Genomic DNA, 17,904 nt, shown 5'->3' on the forward strand with positions numbered 1-17,904 from the left:
TTGCGATGGACGTGAAATCGGTAACTGGGATCGCGGAAATTGAGCGACTTTTGGTGGATGAGCAGGAATAACATTTACTCGCAGGGCATGTACCTCCTAGCAACTAATCAGGTACCATACTCCGCATCCATACAACACTAGCAGCATCGAAAAGACCCTTGCATGCAGTTGCAACTCCTTACAGCTACCTGGTATCACAAATCGCATTCCTACAATCTCGAGGATGTAGCAGAACCCTTCATCATGTCAGCCGTCCTTCGTGCGCAACACCAAGACTGACACTATCCTTCATGCCACCTCATACCTTCCAAACCTTGCCGGCAAACTCCTCAACATCCTGCCAGAGCTCTTTCGGTTTTTCCAGAGCAGCAAAATGTCCACCGCTTTCGTGCTGCTTATAGAACACCAAGTTTGTTTCTTTCTCCAAGATGCTCTTGATGCCTGGGGCCAGTTCTCGTGGGAAGAACGAGAAACCGAGTGGCTTCTTAGGCGCACCGATGTCCCTAGCACCCGATCCAAAGAGCGCGCGATAGGGATAGATAGAGCGAGCAAAGCTTTCGGTGAACCAGTAAAGTGACACATTGGTGAGCGTCTCGTCGAGGGACGGGTCCTCATCGCTCCATTCAAGAAACTTCTCACCGATCCTGAACGACATTAGTGGAAATATTTCTCTACGTAAAACGACGATATTACCATGCAAGGAGTGCGAGCGGGCTAGATGCCAACACATTCCCAATCGTACTGGGTCTCGAGCCATGCTCCTGAGCGTAGGCCGTTCCGCTAGTTGCCCATTCCTTTGCGTAACCGAGGGATTTCTTCTCTACCTCATTCAAAGGAGTGTTCCCGTCCGGCTTAGGAAGACCACTTATCAGGTTCACTGGTACATCAGAATCAGAGTAATCAATATATGGAGTTGGACTTACAATGCAATGCTACACAGGAGTCGTACAACTGGCTCATCATTTGCGCCGTAAAGCTGCCAACGTCTCCTCCCTGGGCGAGGTACTTGTTGAAGCCCAGATTCAGCATCAGCTGGTTCATGACGCGACTGCTGTCTGCCAGAGTCCATTCCTTATCTACCGACTGCACGGTACTCAGGGTATACCCGGGCAGTGAAGGCACGACGATGTGGTATGGTAGGTCCTTGGCTGAATACTTCTCCTTGATCAACGTCAACATGGGCAGAAATTCGAGGAAACTTCCTGGCCACCCATGCATGAAGATGATGGGGATGGCATCTTTCTTCTCAGAGAAAAGAGCAACAAAATGCATATCGACGTCCTCGATTTGCATCTTGTAGTTCGGGAACGAGTTGATGTGTTTTTCCTGCGCGCGCCAGTCGTATTTGTTCAGCCAGTAGTTCTTTGCATCGGACAGCCACTTGCGGGACACGCCAAAGCGGCGGTCTTCCTGTCGTCCTTCCCAAGTTTCAGGGGCCAGCTTAGAGAGCTGGAGGAGTTGACGCCATTCCGAAATGCTCTGGTCAGAGACATTGAGAGTGAAGGGTTTGGCGGAGTCGGGTGGTGAATAAGACATGTTCGTGATGAAAGAGGTGTTTTCAGGTTTACTGGAGATCAGGCATCCGCGGAGAGCATTCGACCCTTTTATACTCGCCAGACTACTCACGAATTATAGTGGGTTTCGCTAGGCAGCCTTCACAATGGAGTGGGGTACATGTACTATCCTGGGCTACGGGCGGAATGAACAAGCTCACCATCCGCTGTGGATCTCTCCGGACCAAGGAGATCCCGTGGAGCCCTTGGAGTGGTTCCGGTGCCTCCGAGCATCTAACACTGATCGTACCTTGGGATTCCATGTTGGTGATTACAGTTCGCTAGTTACCTGCGCTTCAGTCTGGACCTCGGTTCGTACGCTAGGCCAGGGAGACAGTAACGAGAGGAGACGAATCCAGTGTCCAAAGTCAACTAGTGACTTGCAAATACAAAGGGTGAGCAGGGTGTGCGAAGACATCTCTCGGAACGGAAACAACAGCATCCAGAGGTTATATATATTAACCCGAGGCTTTCCGGTAAGTGCGACGCGTCTGAAGCGCGTCGGTGCTTACGTTGTTGTCGTCATCGCCGTAGTGGGGCAGCCCGCCCCGCGATTTGGCATCTGCTAGTTCTGGAACTTTTTCTACAATGAACTAGCGACTCACGCATCAAGTGTGAATCACACTTTCTGTCCAAGCCTCAATCGCACCAAACTCTACACCATGGCACCAAATCTTGTTGCTGCGATTGATCTGGCTGCTTACACGAAATCTACCCAAGGCCTTGATGTTCAAGCATTGTCCTTTATCGGCAACGTTTTTGTTCGAGTCACCGACGAGACCATCGATGAGACCCTCTCCCACCTGAAGCAATCGGTAGGCCGCTTCGCCAACTATCTAGGTGTTGCTTCCGTCACCTCAATCGACGATGTCGTATCTCTCCTCGATGCCGGCGCCGCCAAGGTATTCGTTACCCGCCAGCAATTAGATCAGCTCAAGACAATGAAGATCGACCAAGACAGGATAGTGCTGTGCTTGCCGGGAAACACAAAGGAAGAGATCATAGAGGCTATCGCGGGCACATCAGTGGACATCTACTCCCACCAAGTGGAGGATGTTGGCCTTGTCGAAGCATGGCTAAAGGACTACGGAACAGATCGCCCCAATGTCTTCGTCTCGTTTGCGCAACCGAGCATGGAGGGTGTTCTGAAGCTAGCAAAACTATCCGCGATACCCATCATCTCCGCCGAAAACCTCACGGTCGACCCCTCGAAACAGACCAACGCGCTGAGCGTCGCGAAGCTGTTCATGGCCAACGCAACGAGCGACCGATCCGACGGCCTTTTCACAACTCTCGTCACAGATGAGCGGGGAGTCGCCCTCGGGCTTGTATACAGCAGCGAAGAGAGTGTTGCGGAGAGTCTGAGGACTGGCAGGGGTGTATACCAAAGCCGGAAGCGAGGACTGTGGTACAAGGGCGAAAGCAGTGGTGATGTCCAAGAGCTGGTGTCATTAGCGCTAGACTGCGATAGCGACTGCTTGCAGTTTGTGGTGCGACAGAAGGGCAGGGGATTCTGCCACCTCGCAACTCCCACTTGCTTTGGCGAGTACACCGGCTTGTCGAAACTGCAAAAGACCCTACAAAGCCGGAAAGACTCAGCACCGGAAGGCTCATACACTGCGCGACTCTTCAACGACTCACAATTGCTGAGGGCAAAAATACTAGAGGAGGCCACTGAGCTGTGCGACGCGAACACCAAAGACGAGGTCGCATTCGAGGCTGCCGACCTTTTCTACTTTGCTCTCACCAAGTGCATAGCCTCTGGAGTGTCATTAGAGGATGTTGAGCGCAACCTCGACGCGAAGAGCATCAAGGTCAAGAGGCGACAGGGTGATGCTAAACCCGCCTTTGCCGCGCAAGCAGCTGCAGCAACAAACGGTGCGACCAACGGTACAACAAACGCCCCAACAAAGGAGGAGGTCAAGGAAGCCGCTTCAGTGCCTAAGAGCAAGGACGACCCCGCCGGCACAAAGGACGGTCGCATCGCGATGCGAAGATATGCAACCGCAAACGAGACACCAGAGACCATCAGCGCCACCCTTCAACGACCATCTCAACGCTCGACTGACAAGATCCTGGGTATATGTCTACCGATCATCGAGGCCGTACGAACCCGCGGGGATGCTGCGTTGCTAGAATACACACACAAGTTCGAGAAGGCTACGTCGCTTACCTCGCCAGTGCTGAGGGCACCATTCCCTCCGGAGCTCATGCAGTTGAGGCCTGAGACGGCGAAGGCCATTGATGTGTCATTTGAGAATATCAGGAAGTTCCACGCTGCACAGAAAGAGGACAAGCCACTGAGAGTAGAGACTATGCCCGGCATTGTGTGCTCACGATTCGCTCGACCGATTGAGAGGGTCGGCCTATATGTGCCTGGTGGAACAGCCGTGCTTCCTTCCACAGCGCTCATGCTTGGTGTACCTGCCATGGTCGCCGGTTGCAAGAAGATCGTTCTCGCAACACCGCCACGATCTAATGGCCAAGTTACCCCAGAGGTCGTCTACGTTGCCCACAAGGTTGGCGCAGAATCTATCGTCCTCGCTGGTGGTGCGCAAGCCGTTGCAGCAATGGCATACGGTACTGAAAGCGTGACCAAGGTCGACAAGATTCTTGGCCCGGGTAACCAGTTCGTTACCGCAGCGAAGATGCATGTTTCCAACGACACAAACGCCGGTGTGAGCATCGACATGCCTGCGGGACCGAGTGAGGTGCTCGTCATTGCGGACGCGAACGCCAACCCTGCTTTTGTTGCATCAGATCTTCTCAGCCAAGCTGAGCACGGTGTCGACTCCCAAGTCATCTTGATTGCAGTCGGAATGAGCGAGCCACAGCTGGTTGCAGTGGAAGACGAGCTTCACAAGCAGGCGAGCGCACTACCACGAGTAGACATTGTCCGCGGCGCTATCGAGCACTCCTTCACACTTGCAGTAGACACAATGGAGGAGGCTATGCAGCTAAGTAACGATTACGCGCCTGAACATCTCATCCTGCAAGTCGACGATGCAGAGAAGGTAGCTGAAATGGTGGAGAATGCTGGAAGTGTGTTCATCGGCCAATGGACTCCGGAGAGTGTCGGCGATTACTCTGCTGGTGTTAATCACTCTCTACGTAAGTCATCCCGAAATGTTCTTTTCAAACCTCGTGCTAACATTGAATAGCAACTTATGGCTACGCTAAGCAATACTCCGGTGTCAACCTTGCGTCATACGTCAAGCACATCACTAGCTCCCACCTGACTAGGGAGGGACTCGAGAACGTCGGACCTGCTGTCATGGAACTCGCGCGTGTTGAGGAACTAGAGGCCCACCGAAGGGCTGTCAGCCTGCGACTTGGCGTAGCGTAATCGTTCTAGAGAACGAAGCACATGTATTATCATTTTATCATCACGTTGTTGTCTGGATAGAGAAATAAAGTGAAGTGATTCAAGTGATCAATTGGAAGATGATGTTTTCATCTCAAAGAAGTAAATATATATACGATAGAATACCATCCCATCTCAACAAAACAAACACTCAACGTCTACCGAAAGGTGGTAAAGTTAGTGGACAACTCTCATCTTCACTCTAGGCATCTAAGCAAGAGCGGTGCAGAGACCGTTGTAGTTCTCCTTGGCCTTGAAGCTGCCGTCGAAGAGAAGAGGAGTGGAAGCAGCACCGATCCAAGAGTCAGTGTCGCTGACACCCCAGACGGTAACACCGACACAGTTCTCAACGTCCAAGCAGGCAGTAACGGCAGTCTTGTAGTCAGCAGCAGATCCACCCTTGATGTCAAGCTCAGTCATGGCGCACTCGGGAGCGGAGCCACAGAGGAGCTTGAGAGCAGCAGGGTAGTCAGAGATGGGCCAGCTGCCAGACAAGTGAGACTGGGAACCGATGCCGTCGATGGGGACACCAGCAGCGATCCACTTCTTGACGTTGCTAGCCATGGCCTTGGTCTTGGCGTAGCTGGGGCTGTCGAGGTTGTAGTCGTTGATGTAGAGCTTGGCCTCTGGGTCGGCGGCCTTTGCGGTAGCGAAAGCGGTGGCAACAAAGTCCTCGCCGAGAACGTTGTAGAAGACGGAAGAGCGGAAGGAACCGTCCTCGTTGAAGATCTCGTTGACTACGTCCCAGGCGTAGACCTTGCCGGCGTAGGTGGTCATGAGCTTCTTGATGTGAGCGACCATGACTTCCTGGAGCTTGGTCTTGTCGGTGATGGAAGAGACCCAGGTGGGGAGCTGGGAGTGCCAGACGGTGGTGTGTCCACGGATGAGCTTGTTGTTCTCGGTGGCGAAGCTGACGAGCGCGTTGGCGCCGTCGAGGGTGAACTTGCCCTGGGTGGCCTCGGTGGCATCCCACTTCATGCTGTTCTCAGGGGTGACCTGGCCGAAGTTGTCGACGATGATCTCCTTGTTCTTGCCCTTGCCGAGAGCACCCTGGTCGGTAGCAACACCGAGGTACTTCTTGCCGTGCGACTTGAAGGCAACATCGAGAGAGCACTTGGCACCGTTGGCACCGCTTCCAGCGACGTCGGGGGTGGAGCCGTTGGCGCCACCGGCAGAGCCAGTGGCAGCAGGCTGGGCGATAGCGACGGGGGCAGCGATGGGCTCGGTGGCGTTCATCGATGGCACAGGCGCAGCGGAGGGAACAACGGGTGCCGGTGCGACGCCGGTAGCAGCAGGAGGTGCCTGGCCGTTTCCACCACCGCTAACGCACTGGCTGTACCAGTCGTTGCTCTTGACGCAGGACCATCCCTGGGGGCAGGTAGAATCGCCCTGGAAGCCCTGACCACCGCATTGCCCGTAGGGAGCAGCTGCGAGGACAGCGGAAGTCGAAGACAAGGCGACGACACCGAAGTAGATGGAGGATGTGCTGAAGTGCATGATTGCTACTTTTCGATCGGTTCGGGTTCAAAGGTGTTCGGTTGGTAGGTGGAAAAAGGATAGAAGCTCGCTTCTATGTGGGTATTCAAGAAAAGAATGTCAGGAAGCACGCTTCCAGTAGAGTTCAAAGAAGAGAAGATAGAGAGAGTGTGTAGAGAATGGTGATGACCGAGTGAGTGAAGAAACAGTATGGCGGCGGACGCGATTCCATCTTATACAAACCACCAGCCGCGATTATGCGTCTGGAACGATTCCCTGGTGGGTCAAATTTGGGCGGTTAGCTCCCATGAGGCGCATTGTTTCATGAAACCGTGAAACGGCATCCTGGAGATCATTGCACGGCAGCGCCCAAAGGAACCTCGGAACCGAGCGAGTTTAGCCGTTCCAGTCCAACATCGACGAACGACAAGTCGATGAACAGTGGGCTGATGCGGCGCACAGCAAAACGATGATATTGCGTGTGGGTAGGTGCCGCTCATGCGATATGAATGGAGAACCGCCATCCAGGCACGAAGCATCATGCGGGCCCGTGCTCTGGGTGCGCCAAGCGCTAAGCCTGTCAGAGGTAGATGTCACCTAAACCCTTTTCGGTACGAACACCAGGCGAACAGACGATTTCTATGTTAGCCACCGGTTATCAAATGCTTCATGTTCCTTCGTTCAATGGGTCCCGCCACATCATCGCAGGGTCAAGGTACTCAAGCCTTTCAAGCATTTCAAAACATTCTTGTATTGACTAGGTTGTGATCATCCCCTTTGCTCATCTATCTGATCATGCAGGGTGTTATCTGCCCACAGTTATGACTTGTAGACGTGCATGACGTGCGGGTTGCAGTATGCAAGAAGACCGGTCTTGCCCCATTCTCCGCCGATGCCAGATTCCTTGTGTCCTCCGAATATCGCCTGAGGTGTTGGCTTCTCCCATGAGTTTACGAATACGGAACCAGCTTCGAGACGGCGCGCTACCTTGCAAGCCTTCTCGACGTCCTTGCCCCAAACACAGGCACCGAGACCGGTGTTTGTGTTGTTAGCGCGTGCGACGACCTCATCAAGATCGGACCACGGCTGGGTGGGCACGATAGGACCGAATGGCTCTTCTTGGATGATACGGGAGTCGTTGGGCGGGTTGTCGATGATCGTTGGCTGGATGAAGTACCCCTTTCCTGTGCTGACGTCGGGTTGGCCAGCGGCAAACTTGTAGCCCTTGGCCTTGCTGTCCTCGAAGAAGCCCTTTACGCGCTCGTACTGCATCTGGTTCTGGACAGGTCCGAGCAGGTTGTCGCCATCGTCTGGGTTACCGATCTTGATCGACTTGGTAAAGTTGACCATCTCCTCAAGGAACTCCTTGTAGATGGACTCGTGGATGTAGATGCGCTTGGTGGCGACGCATACTTGACCGCTGTTCTGGAAAGCACCCATGACGACTTCAGGCGCAGTCTTCTTGATGTCAACATCGGGAAGGATTATGGAAGCATCGTTGCCACCAAGCTCGAGTGTGACGCGCTTGAGGGTCTTTGCAGATGTCTCCATGACCTTCTTTCCGGTAGCGATGGAGCCGGTGAAACTGATCTTGGCGATGTCGGGGTGGAGGCACATCTGAACACCGAGCTCGTTGTTGCCGCCGACTACTTGAAGGACACCTGCAGGGAGGATTTCCTGTGCCAGCTCTACAAACTTCAGAGCTGTGTAAGGTGTGAAGGGTGAAGGCTTGACGATCATGCAGTTTCCGGTCATGAGGGCCGGTGCGATCTTTCCAGTGCTCAGAACAAGAGGGAAGTTCCATGGGCAGATAGCGCCGCAAACACCGAGAGGTGAGTACTCTGTGTAGATGGTCTTCTCCTCATCCTCAACCTTCTCAGAAGGGACATCGAGAGTCAAGTGGTGACCGATGAATCCAGCAACGGCACCAACCTCAATGGCAGCAAACTTTCTCTACCCGTATGTTAGCAAGGGTGTCAATGATCCCAGCGACTGCCATGACGTACCGGCTTGCCAGACTCTTTGCAGAGCAGGTTGACAAAGTCATCGGTGTGTTGCTGGTACGACTCGGCGACCTTGTTAAGGAGCTCCTTCCTCTTCTCAATCTGCAGAGGTAGGTACGAAGTCAGTATATGTCTCACATGCACTTCGTACAGTCAGAACTTACTGGGGTATCTCTCCATGCGGGGAAGGCCTTCTTCGCGGCCGCAACAGCGTCGTTCAGGTCCTGCTCGCTCGCAATGGGTACATCCCAGAGTTGCTGACCAGTTGCGGGGTTGATACCATGGTGAATGTTGTCCGAGCCGCGCTGCTTGCCGTCGATAACGTTGTAGAAGGTCTCAAAGTCGAGAGTCGAAACTTTTCCTGGAGACATGGTTGAGGCGATGGTAGTAGTTTGGGTGTAAGAGTTGATTTGGGTATCGGCAGAGACAAGTCGAACGGGTCAAGGTCACTTCTTAAACAAGTCGAGTCGCCACGCGACTGTTCCTATCCTCGGCAGTACGCCTGTTGTAGCATCTTGGCTGAGACCCTTCGAAGTGGGGTCACAAACAGCAGATTACCGCTTGCATCATCCCTTCCCCAATAAAATATTCTTCCCCGCTATTCTTGGGGCTTAGCTCGAGTGGGTGTCTGCCGCCTGGATGAGCCGTCTACCGTCAAATGAGCTAGCTATCATCGTCGTCTTCCAAGATTTCCGAGTCTTTCAGTAGCTCCCGACGTCGGTCGGATTCTAGGTCGCAGTCGTTACTAAACACTCCGGCAATTGCCCACCATCTGCGCATCGTGTGTTTGTACAGGCCGCTGCACCCCGCCGGGTCCATTGCGGTGCCTGCCGTATCGAGAGGTGGATTCCTTCCCCCTGAACGCGGGACAATCGCTTCACGTGGCTAGATCTTTAGCTGGACAACGGACATCGCGACCGCCAAGGCCATGACTAGCGTTCGACGTGTCGACTTCGAGACTAGTTTTTTGCCTTTCTCGTTTTACAAAACGGACGAACCTGTGACCGCGTACTCTTGTGGTTCCGTTTGTGGATCGCGCAAGAGTTTCAGTGTTATCGTCCCTGCCGCGGCTTCTTGTCTTGCCTTACGATCATCACGTTAGTGAAGCGGGTGGATACGGGCTAACGATCAACAACGCCCGTATGTCTCGCGGGTGAGACGATAAGAGCTCGGAATAGTGGATAGGGCGAATAGATGTTCGTGGAAAGGGTTTGAAAGCCAAGCTGGTGTTGAAGACTTGTAGTCGCGGTGCGATGTTCATGTGTCACCGCACCCGCCACATCATGCGCATGCTGTGGAGAAGCTTACTGGTCACGGCATGCTGCGTGGATACTAACATGCAAGAGCCACAAGCTATGCAAAAAATTGATAAGATGCACAAGCACAGTCGACAGAATGATGAGCGTTCGTAATTAGGAGAAAGAAAATTTTGATATCTCTACGTGGCACCAAGCGCGATCTACAACTACAATTTCCATCAGGCCCCCCTTAACACATACTCCGAGTATTCCCCACTAGCACTTTCTCCACTGGACGTACAGATTTGATGTGAAGCGACCAGCCTCCTTTGTCGCAGCAAGCACACCGCTGGCCGGTGTAGCAAATGGTGTCAACGCCACCTCGCTGTTGATGTTGAAAGCAGCATCGCTACCACATGGTGACCAGACTGCAGCTGGCACGTTATCCTGCTTGAAGTATTTGCCATTGAAAGGACCTTGAATGCTCAGTGCTGATGTCGACTGGCTTTGCTGGCCTGAGAAGTAGTATGTCGACTTTACTACACCAGTAACACCGCCGTCCAGCTCGCCCCAGCCAGTGTAGTCTGCGCTGAAGATGGCGAAGGAGAAGCCGGGGGAGAATTCGAGACCGAGGTTGATCTGGCAGTTCTTTCGTGAGTCTTCTGCAGCGTTTCCGTTTCCGACGCGCGCTGTGAATTGTTTGTTGAAGTCTGGGTGTGTGGTTAGTAGAGAGACCAAGAGAGAGTATGACGCGGTAGCGGCTTACAGATTGGCATGATGCCGTTCTCCGTCCAATTGATGTCGATACTGCCCTGGGGACATCCTGAGCCACCGGACACAACGCTCTTGATCTTGAATGAATCTGGTGCTTGGTATGTTGGAGCAGCGACGGTGGCAGCCGCAAGGGCGAGGGTGGTGAGTATGTACTTCATCGTGTTGGTGTTTACTGATGTAGATCGAGAAGATAGAGCAGACTGATTAGAAGAAGTAGACTGCGGGATAATGGTCGTAGTGTAGTGTTGCTACTCAGACTGGAGCAACTGTGGGACATGATCGTCTTATATGTCAACGTATTATCCGAGTACGAGACCTAGAACGTGAGTAGTACATCTTGACCACACCTACTCCGGAAAGTTCTCTGTGCAAACCAAGCAGTCTTGTGGTCCGCCGACATAGACATGTAATTGGCTACCCTTTCTTGTAGGACGGCGAAAGATAGCCACTCGCTACCAACAGACGACCTTGCATTCGCCTCTTGCACCTCTAGCTCGGACATGCAAACAAAGATGGTAAGGTTGCCATGCTTTAGATATGAGATCTGCCCGTCGATATTGCTCGTAGACTTCCGTACGAGACAGCCGGCAAGCAAGCGAGACGATGCCGCGAAATGCAGGGCAATCTTGCTCTAGAACGTCCAGATCCTGGGGTAAAAAGCACACGCTTGGGGAACAGCCAATCCAAAAATAGTTGCTGTGGAAATTACCGTAGCGTGACAAGTACAAGACGGGTATGCAAGAGGCGAATGTTGTATATATTAGATTGATGGACCCGGTCGAGGTCACGAACCAGACGTGCGACGGCTGATTATGGGCTGGACTTCCTAGGAGAGTTTGAGAGCTCGAGCGAGCTAGTAGGATTAAAAGACTTTCTGCAGCCAGCAAAACGGTAGTGCGGAAATCGGGGAGAGCTTTTCTTCTAGCGTTCGTGTCGTTCATCAATGGCAATATCGGCGGTGCTCGTTGTTCGTCCCAGTATGATTTGCGCGACTGCCCCGAGCTGAAAGACGCATAATGTTTGTGCTAGCGCACTGTGGTCGAGTATAGGATTCCGACAGGGAGGCGTGGAGATAAGGTGTCGGGTAGCTGCTGTTGTTGGATGTGTGATCTGGATAAATAGGTTGGGAAGCCACGACATGGCAAAAGCAGCTAAGCCCGCACAACCGGGATCCGACAGGCTCAAAGCATGAGATAGCAGATTCAAAGATAATGCAATTCAATATTTGTACGCGATGGCCATATCCTATGTAGCCCTGGTATCTCCCTTTCCCAATCCAAACGCGGTCCTGTGATACTGAACGCCATTGTAATACATTACTTTAATGAGAGTGTTGCGCCGAAACTATGCTGAGGTATCGTGATGAAGGAAATCGCTTATTAACTTGGAAAGACCTTGCGGAACACCCGCCGCCACCTCGGAATGCTCTCTTCTTCTTCCACATCACTAGCCGGTGCATGACGCGGACCAAGCATAGCCAATGCTCGTTGCCGTGCCCATTCTCGTCTGTTTTGTGTGGGACTGCAGTCTTGCGTGGTTTGTGAAGGTGGCGCGTTGGTCGATTGGTGATGCGTCGGGGCATCTGGTGGCGGTGTGGTTGCCATTTCGATATCGTGTGGTCGTGATTGCGTGCGCACAGGCGCACTGAAGATGCGCCGTCCAGATATGGCACCGCCTATCCTGCTACCAAGCGACCCAAAAGCCACCGGTGGTCGAGTTGGCAGTGCTGGTACTGTGGATGCAGAGCTTGGTTGGGCGCTCGCTGTATGTGCGCTGCGCGCGCGCATGCGATTGATATGGCGCTCTCGCCGTACCATGACATTGGTAATCTTGACCGGACAAGCGCCGGCAGGCAATACGGTCTGCTTGCACATAGGACACAGCGAGGAGTGACTGAGGAGGAAGGTATCGATACATTCGGGGTGGAAAATGTGGTGGCATGGAAGCTCGCGCACTTGAGTCTCGTTGGGCTCGAAATCGTCCATGCAAATTGGACATGTAGGCTGAGACCATGCAGCCGATACGCCAGATGTAGGCACTGTGGGTGCAGATGAGCGACGGGATAACGGAGCCCCCTTGTGTCCAGTTTCCGCATCTACAGCGGCATGTAGCATTCCCAGTGTTTGATTCGGCGGCTGGAATGTGGTCGCTTTCTCGGGCTCACTCGCAGTGGCAGGAGCAGTGTAGGTGTGTATGGGAAGTTTGTCAAGGACTTGTTGCGAGACTGTCAGGCGCTTGACGCCCAACGCTTCGAGGTCAACCTGGCCGTTGAGAACGCGCTCGCGGAGATCGTTGCGCCGTCTCCGTTGGATAATGTGCATGATGAGGGAGGTGATGCTGACAGCGACGAGGAGGATTGCGAGTACGATGACGAGGAAAACCCATAGACTTGGGAGCTGGCCACCAGAGTCTAAGCAGTGAGGTCAGTGGCATTCATGGATGTGAGCAGGCTGTACTCACCAGTACTGACGGTTGCCCATAGCCGCACATAGTCGGACGAGTTGTAGATCTGTGACAGTTCGTCGGCATGGGGCACTGAGCTGAGATTTCCAGAGTACTCGTTCAGCTGATCCATGATATTGTTGCCCGTTATTGACGACAGGGCGTAGGTGGGAAAGTCGTTAGCCGTCTGCCAACTACCGCCATCCTGAAGGTTCCACGACGCATCGTTCAGCACTGGGGGCTTGGCGTTGGTGTCGCCTGGCTGATATGTGAGGAAGGCCTTGGTGGGAAGGTTGCGCGCGGCGGCGAAGTACTCCGTCGTACATTGCGCCGAGAACCAGGGCGCAACGGCGATGAGGGCGTAGTCCTTGTCGGTGGGCAGGTTCGCTATCCGCGTCGCATTCTCGGGCACGTGAAGTCGTTCCTGTTCCCTACAGCTGTCTGTGCTGACATCGGGGACGTAGAGAATGCCGTATGGGTCCTGGTTGCTGTCGACGCCCTTGGTGGACAGGGTCTGAATGTTGTTGAGGATGCGATACTGGAACGAGACGGAGTCGTTGAGGGTGATGAACTGGTTGTTATCGTAGTCGATCACGAGCGGATCCGGGAAGTCGATGGTAAAAATGCCAATCCGCTGGGCAGCTATAGGAGGGTCAGCGTGGGTGCCGGAGGCGAACGGGCGGCAAGCCTGTGTGACGTACACATGTTGGAGCGACTGCGAGTGGCTATAGATGACAGCGCGCACTGGACGAGGGTTACACAGAGGCGGCTAGTACAGGCCGATTACAATGCATTGCTGGTAGAGCGGGTGTCGAGCGAGCGCAGGGAGGCAGTCTGCTAAGAGGCGGCGATGATGGTGGTGGAGCTGGCAGCGGGTGGCTAGCATTGAGGCTGGTCGGAAGCAACACGCAGCCGCCCCCTCCCGGATGGGATTCGACAGCCCCGGGCAGCACGTTAGCCAAAGCTTGATTCACTGGCGCGAACAGGAGATTGCGTCAAGAGACACAGCACAGCATGCACACAGGCCCCTCGGGCAATTACAGACGATGCCGTTGTGCATGAATAGTGCTGAGGCGTCGCTAATGACGTTGGGCCGCCGACACGATCCATCTTATCGCAGCGCCCATGGCCTTTCGCGACTTGGCGTGTCCTGGGGCTAGCACGCCCCGGACCTCCAGGCCTGCCAACAACATGCATGCCCGCGACGGCCATGCCACCACCGCCGACGCCTGCTGCGAGCCCCATTGATGCACGCCCGTCGCCCGTAGAGCGCCCATGATAGCACGCCGGTAGCCTCCAGACTTCCGCCACCGCCTCGCGTCTGCCGTGCGTCGACGCGACTTCCTTCCCCGCATACCCCGACAACCCATTGCGACACGTCCAATATGGCGCCCCCAGGCCTGGGTAGCAAAGGAAAGGCGACCAAGCCGGGCTCCAAGCCCTCGCAGCCGCCGCGCAGCCGGAACACAACGCCGCTCCCCAATGTGCGCGCCTCGGTCGAGCCTGCCGCGTCGTCATCGTACTTTGGAAACCGCCTGAGCTCATATCTTAAGAAGTGCCCTACTACCGTCGAGGACATTCTGGACGGCGGCACCAGCGGCTCGTCGATTCCATCCGGCAAGCAGCTCTTTCTTATGCGCGATAACATCGAGAAGAATGTCCTGAAGAACGTCGAATCACGCTGCGTGCAGTCGGAAGGTGCGCTGAGGGAACTCATGAACAACAAGAAGAACCGCGCGCCGCGCGAAAGAGACAGGGAAAAGGACGGCGAGGAGCGCAAACACAAGCTCAAGAAGGTGAGCAAGAAGCACGACGAGGACGGAAAGCACCCACCTGCGACCGGTGCCCATGGCCTGGCCAGGCAGGACGGTGGTGACGCCAAAGGTAAGTCAACAAACACTGGGCAATCACTCTTCCCTGCGACTCTACTTGTACCCATGCAATCACTCTCCACATGCACTACACTTTACATTCTTCAACATGGCTCCTAGGCGCCGACAGTTGATCGTCAAGCTCAAGATCAGAGGACTCGACAGACATCTGACTTCGCGCACAGAAAACTCCTCCGCCATCTCATCGCCAATATCCCAAGCCCCGCCCTCTGCTGCCGGCGGCGGACCAGCCGATGCTCCCTCACCCAGCGGCTCCGATGTCTCCCACCAACCGGCGCCCGCGCCCGCCGTACCGCAGTTCCAAACCTTTGGCCCAGACCCCGCCAAATTCGATGACCCCACCATATACCATATACGCGAAGTTACCCCGGGCATGTCAATCGAGGAAAGGAAGGAGATATACTGTGTCGCCGACTTTCCCAAGTCCAATCTCCGGGACAGGATAGCCGGGTCACCACCAGCAAAGGACTTCTCCAACGCCAAGCCCCCGTCGCAGGTGAATGCCACTGTCTTCGCCAACTACGTTGAACCATACATACGACCACTTACCGAGGAAGATGTTGCTTTCCTGAAAGAGCGCGGCGACCGAGTAGCGCCCTTTGTGCTTCCTAGGCGGGGCCCGCGGCATTACAAGGAAATCTGGGCTGAAGAGGATGGTTCTATGCACATAGACTCCAACGACCAGCGACCGCCGCCCAACGTCCCGCGCGGGGCAGCCGAAGACATAACAGACGACGTGCTTGAGACCGACCAGGTGTCTACCGGTCCTCTTTTGTCGCGCCTGCTAGCCACATTACGTCCCGAGGGCCGCGGCAATCAGAACTCCCAACACGAGACGAATGGAATCAATGGAGACGCCATGGACATTGACGAAGGTGCAGGTGCACCAGCAGATGTCACCAACAACAACTCGATACCCGCCGCCGCCCAACTTCCCGAACTTGTCCAGCCCAGTTGGAAACCTCCGCAACAAACCAATCGCACCGACTACGTTGGCATAGAAGACCGCGTGCTGATGGAACTCAAGCACTTTGGCCTAATCTCGGAAGCAGACGCCGAAGCGCAATCGTACGATTCCCACTTTGACGACGAAGTAGCTCAACGGCTACGATTCCTGCAAGAAGAACTCCGCAAGCAGTCCATCATCAACGGCGCACGGAAACAGCGCCTCCTCGAACTCACCGAGGAGCGCATAGCCCAGCAAGAGTACAACACTATAGCTGACGATCTTGACAACCAGCTCAACGCCGCATACCTTAAGCGCAACCGCAATATAGGCAAGGGCAAGAAACAAAACAAGCGGCCTGGTGGTGCGGGAGGCGGAAGCCATCCTGTGGCCAACGCTGGCATTTCGAGACCGGGCGTCGGCGAGCCAATACGCACTCTGATGGAGAGGAGACAGCAATGGATCAATACTATTGGTCCTGTTGTGAACTATGGCAAGACAGGGTTGCCGACTGAGACCATATTCGGGGAAGAGAAGATGAAGGAGTTGGAAAACAGGGAGGTGGAGATTTGGAACACAGAGGCTGAAGAGTAGATTTCTCGGCTAGAATCGACCGCAGCTCAAAAGACGTCCACTGATGAAGCGATGAAAGAGGCGGTCTCTTAGTTGAAGGGGCAGTCCACTGTTGGAAACGATCATGGTGTTTGATGGCGCAGAACTGGCACATTCGGGCGGACATTACTTGTAGCCAGTCTTTCGGCATTGTTTTTCCATGGATAACTGAGCATGTTATGGCGTAAGGGTGTTTATCAGGATCATACTCACGGTCTGGTGTTATTGATCAAGCTTGCATAAGGCTGCGCTGAAGCGTCAGGCGTTGAGATCGGCTGATCTCTGGAAACCAAAGAGCCGCAATACTACATTTTTCCCACGTGTCTACCCCTCGCACCTCGTCTTGCTTGACACCGTCACATCTGCAGCACTTCCATGCTCCATCTCTCTTCGCTACAGCATGTCAACCTTTCCTGCTTCACCGGTTCCCGGCCGCGTGGAACCGCGCACATGGCCATGGCCATGAGATTAGCGAATATCGAATTGGGCCGTCAGCCGTGAAGATAGTAACCTGGCTGACCACGTTTTCAACCCGCATGAGTTTGGCGGTTGCGGCGTGCATATGGAGGCTGTGTCGCGTGCTTTTACCTGGTGGGCAGGTAGGTGGGATTTTGAGCGAGCGAATAGCAGCAATTGTTTCGCTTACATGTTCGGCAGCTGCATGCTGTGTGGACGAACTGGGCTTTGGGCAGCCTGAGAGGGTGCGGTTGGAGATGGATTCGGGTTAGTTGTGGATGTGGTGGGCTCAATGTGGTAGTTTGCAGAAGATGGTGATCGATCAGATCGCGAGGTCGTAGCAATTGAGGGTATGTCGCTGTTACGGACAGTCAATACCGTTATGATGAGTGTCCGTTGCTGTGGATGTTAGAAGGGACTTACTACTACTACATACTCTCACTTCTACTGTACAGTTTTAAGTCTCCTCCAAGTAGTGTACACGAAATAAACATTTGTTCGTGACATGCTCACTGTAGTCTACCTCTAGGCTCAGGTACCACAAGCTTCATGGATCGTCCCCGATTCTTCGAGCTTACTTCGCAGAGCCGCATCTAACAACTTCTATCGTCCCTGGCTAGAGAATTAATGCCATCCTATTCAGGTTATCTGATCCACGGAACAGCATCGCGACCTGCATATAGCAACGGAGGTACTCCACCCGGTGCACAGCCGACAATGGATTATCATGAGTGGATAACAGGCACACGTGGGCTCACCGTCATAGAGAAAATATGCAGAAGCTGTCAAGGATACGTAGAAAGACGTTTATAGGAGCAGAATCGAAAGGCGCTGTGAGGGGAGGGTGTGCTGGCCACTGAGGTGGAGAGTTATTTTGAGCTGCAGGCCGCGCTTACCCGTCTCGTCCAGCAGCACGCTAGCCTTATGTACGTCGTCATTGGAAGGCACGATGGATCTCTGCATCATCTTCGATCCAGATGAATGAATGTTTTCAACTTCCTCTCATGTGTTAGAGTATGTCACCGTGTTACTATACATGTGCGATGTCGATCAAACGACTGCGCTCACCTCATAGAGAGCAGGGTCAGTCCTGCGGCGTTGGGTGTGCGCAGAGCTCTTGAGAAACTGCGTGCAGTGACTTCACCTAC

The 17,904-nt window shown here is 54.0% G+C and overlaps 7 protein-coding genes across 7 annotated transcripts; 2 read left to right on the plus strand and 5 right to left on the minus strand.

Annotated features, from left to right (window-relative positions):
* Nucleotides 1-298: 298 nt before the first annotated feature.
* On the minus strand, nucleotides 299-1,536 carry J4E79_006826 (uncharacterized protein; the record flags this gene model as incomplete). The annotated part of the gene is made up of 3 exons (XM_049355694.1): nucleotides 299-644; nucleotides 694-877; nucleotides 924-1,536. 3 exons carry the CDS (start codon nucleotides 1,534-1,536, stop codon nucleotides 299-301), a joined length of 1,143 nt encoding a protein of 380 aa, XP_049209723.1.
* A 679-nt stretch (nucleotides 1,537-2,215) lies between these two features.
* HIS3 (imidazoleglycerol-phosphate dehydratase) lies at nucleotides 2,216-4,899 on the plus strand (the record flags this gene model as incomplete). The annotated part of the gene is made up of 2 exons (XM_049355695.1): nucleotides 2,216-4,664; nucleotides 4,715-4,899. 2 exons carry the CDS (start codon nucleotides 2,216-2,218, stop codon nucleotides 4,897-4,899), a joined length of 2,634 nt encoding a protein of 877 aa, XP_049209724.1.
* Nucleotides 4,900-5,127: 228 nt separating this feature from the next.
* On the minus strand, nucleotides 5,128-6,414 carry XYNF3 (Endo-1,4-beta-xylanase F3; the record flags this gene model as incomplete). Its single annotated transcript, XM_049355696.1, has 1 exon — nucleotides 5,128-6,414. The coding sequence occupies one exon, from the start codon at nucleotides 6,412-6,414 to the stop codon at nucleotides 5,128-5,130; it is 1,287 nt and encodes a 428-aa protein (XP_049209725.1).
* Nucleotides 6,415-7,212: 798 nt separating this feature from the next.
* Nucleotides 7,213-8,767, minus strand: J4E79_006829 (uncharacterized protein; the record flags this gene model as incomplete). The annotated part of the gene is made up of 3 exons (XM_049355697.1): nucleotides 7,213-8,346; nucleotides 8,400-8,498; nucleotides 8,561-8,767. 3 exons carry the CDS (start codon nucleotides 8,765-8,767, stop codon nucleotides 7,213-7,215), a joined length of 1,440 nt encoding a protein of 479 aa, XP_049209726.1.
* Nucleotides 8,768-9,910: 1,143 nt separating this feature from the next.
* On the minus strand, nucleotides 9,911-10,566 carry J4E79_006830 (uncharacterized protein; the record flags this gene model as incomplete). Its single annotated transcript, XM_049355698.1, has 2 exons — nucleotides 9,911-10,344; nucleotides 10,401-10,566. 2 exons carry the CDS (start codon nucleotides 10,564-10,566, stop codon nucleotides 9,911-9,913), a joined length of 600 nt encoding a protein of 199 aa, XP_049209727.1.
* Nucleotides 10,567-12,091: 1,525 nt separating this feature from the next.
* Nucleotides 12,092-13,555, minus strand: J4E79_006831 (uncharacterized protein; the record flags this gene model as incomplete). Its single annotated transcript, XM_049355699.1, has 4 exons — nucleotides 12,092-12,181; nucleotides 12,223-12,818; nucleotides 12,869-13,492; nucleotides 13,552-13,555. The coding sequence occupies 4 exons, from the start codon at nucleotides 13,553-13,555 to the stop codon at nucleotides 12,092-12,094; spliced, it is 1,314 nt and encodes a 437-aa protein (XP_049209728.1).
* A 680-nt stretch (nucleotides 13,556-14,235) lies between these two features.
* J4E79_006832 (uncharacterized protein) lies at nucleotides 14,236-16,282 on the plus strand (the record flags this gene model as incomplete). Its single annotated transcript, XM_049355700.1, has 2 exons — nucleotides 14,236-14,734; nucleotides 14,907-16,282. The coding sequence occupies 2 exons, from the start codon at nucleotides 14,236-14,238 to the stop codon at nucleotides 16,280-16,282; spliced, it is 1,875 nt and encodes a 624-aa protein (XP_049209729.1).
* Nucleotides 16,283-17,904: the final 1,622 nt, after the last annotated feature.

Source organism: Alternaria viburni (assembly GCF_023758015.1).
Source record: "Alternaria viburni strain BMP 2772 chromosome Unknown scaffold_14, whole genome shotgun sequence".
Taxonomy (NCBI): domain Eukaryota; kingdom Fungi; phylum Ascomycota; class Dothideomycetes; order Pleosporales; family Pleosporaceae; genus Alternaria; species Alternaria viburni.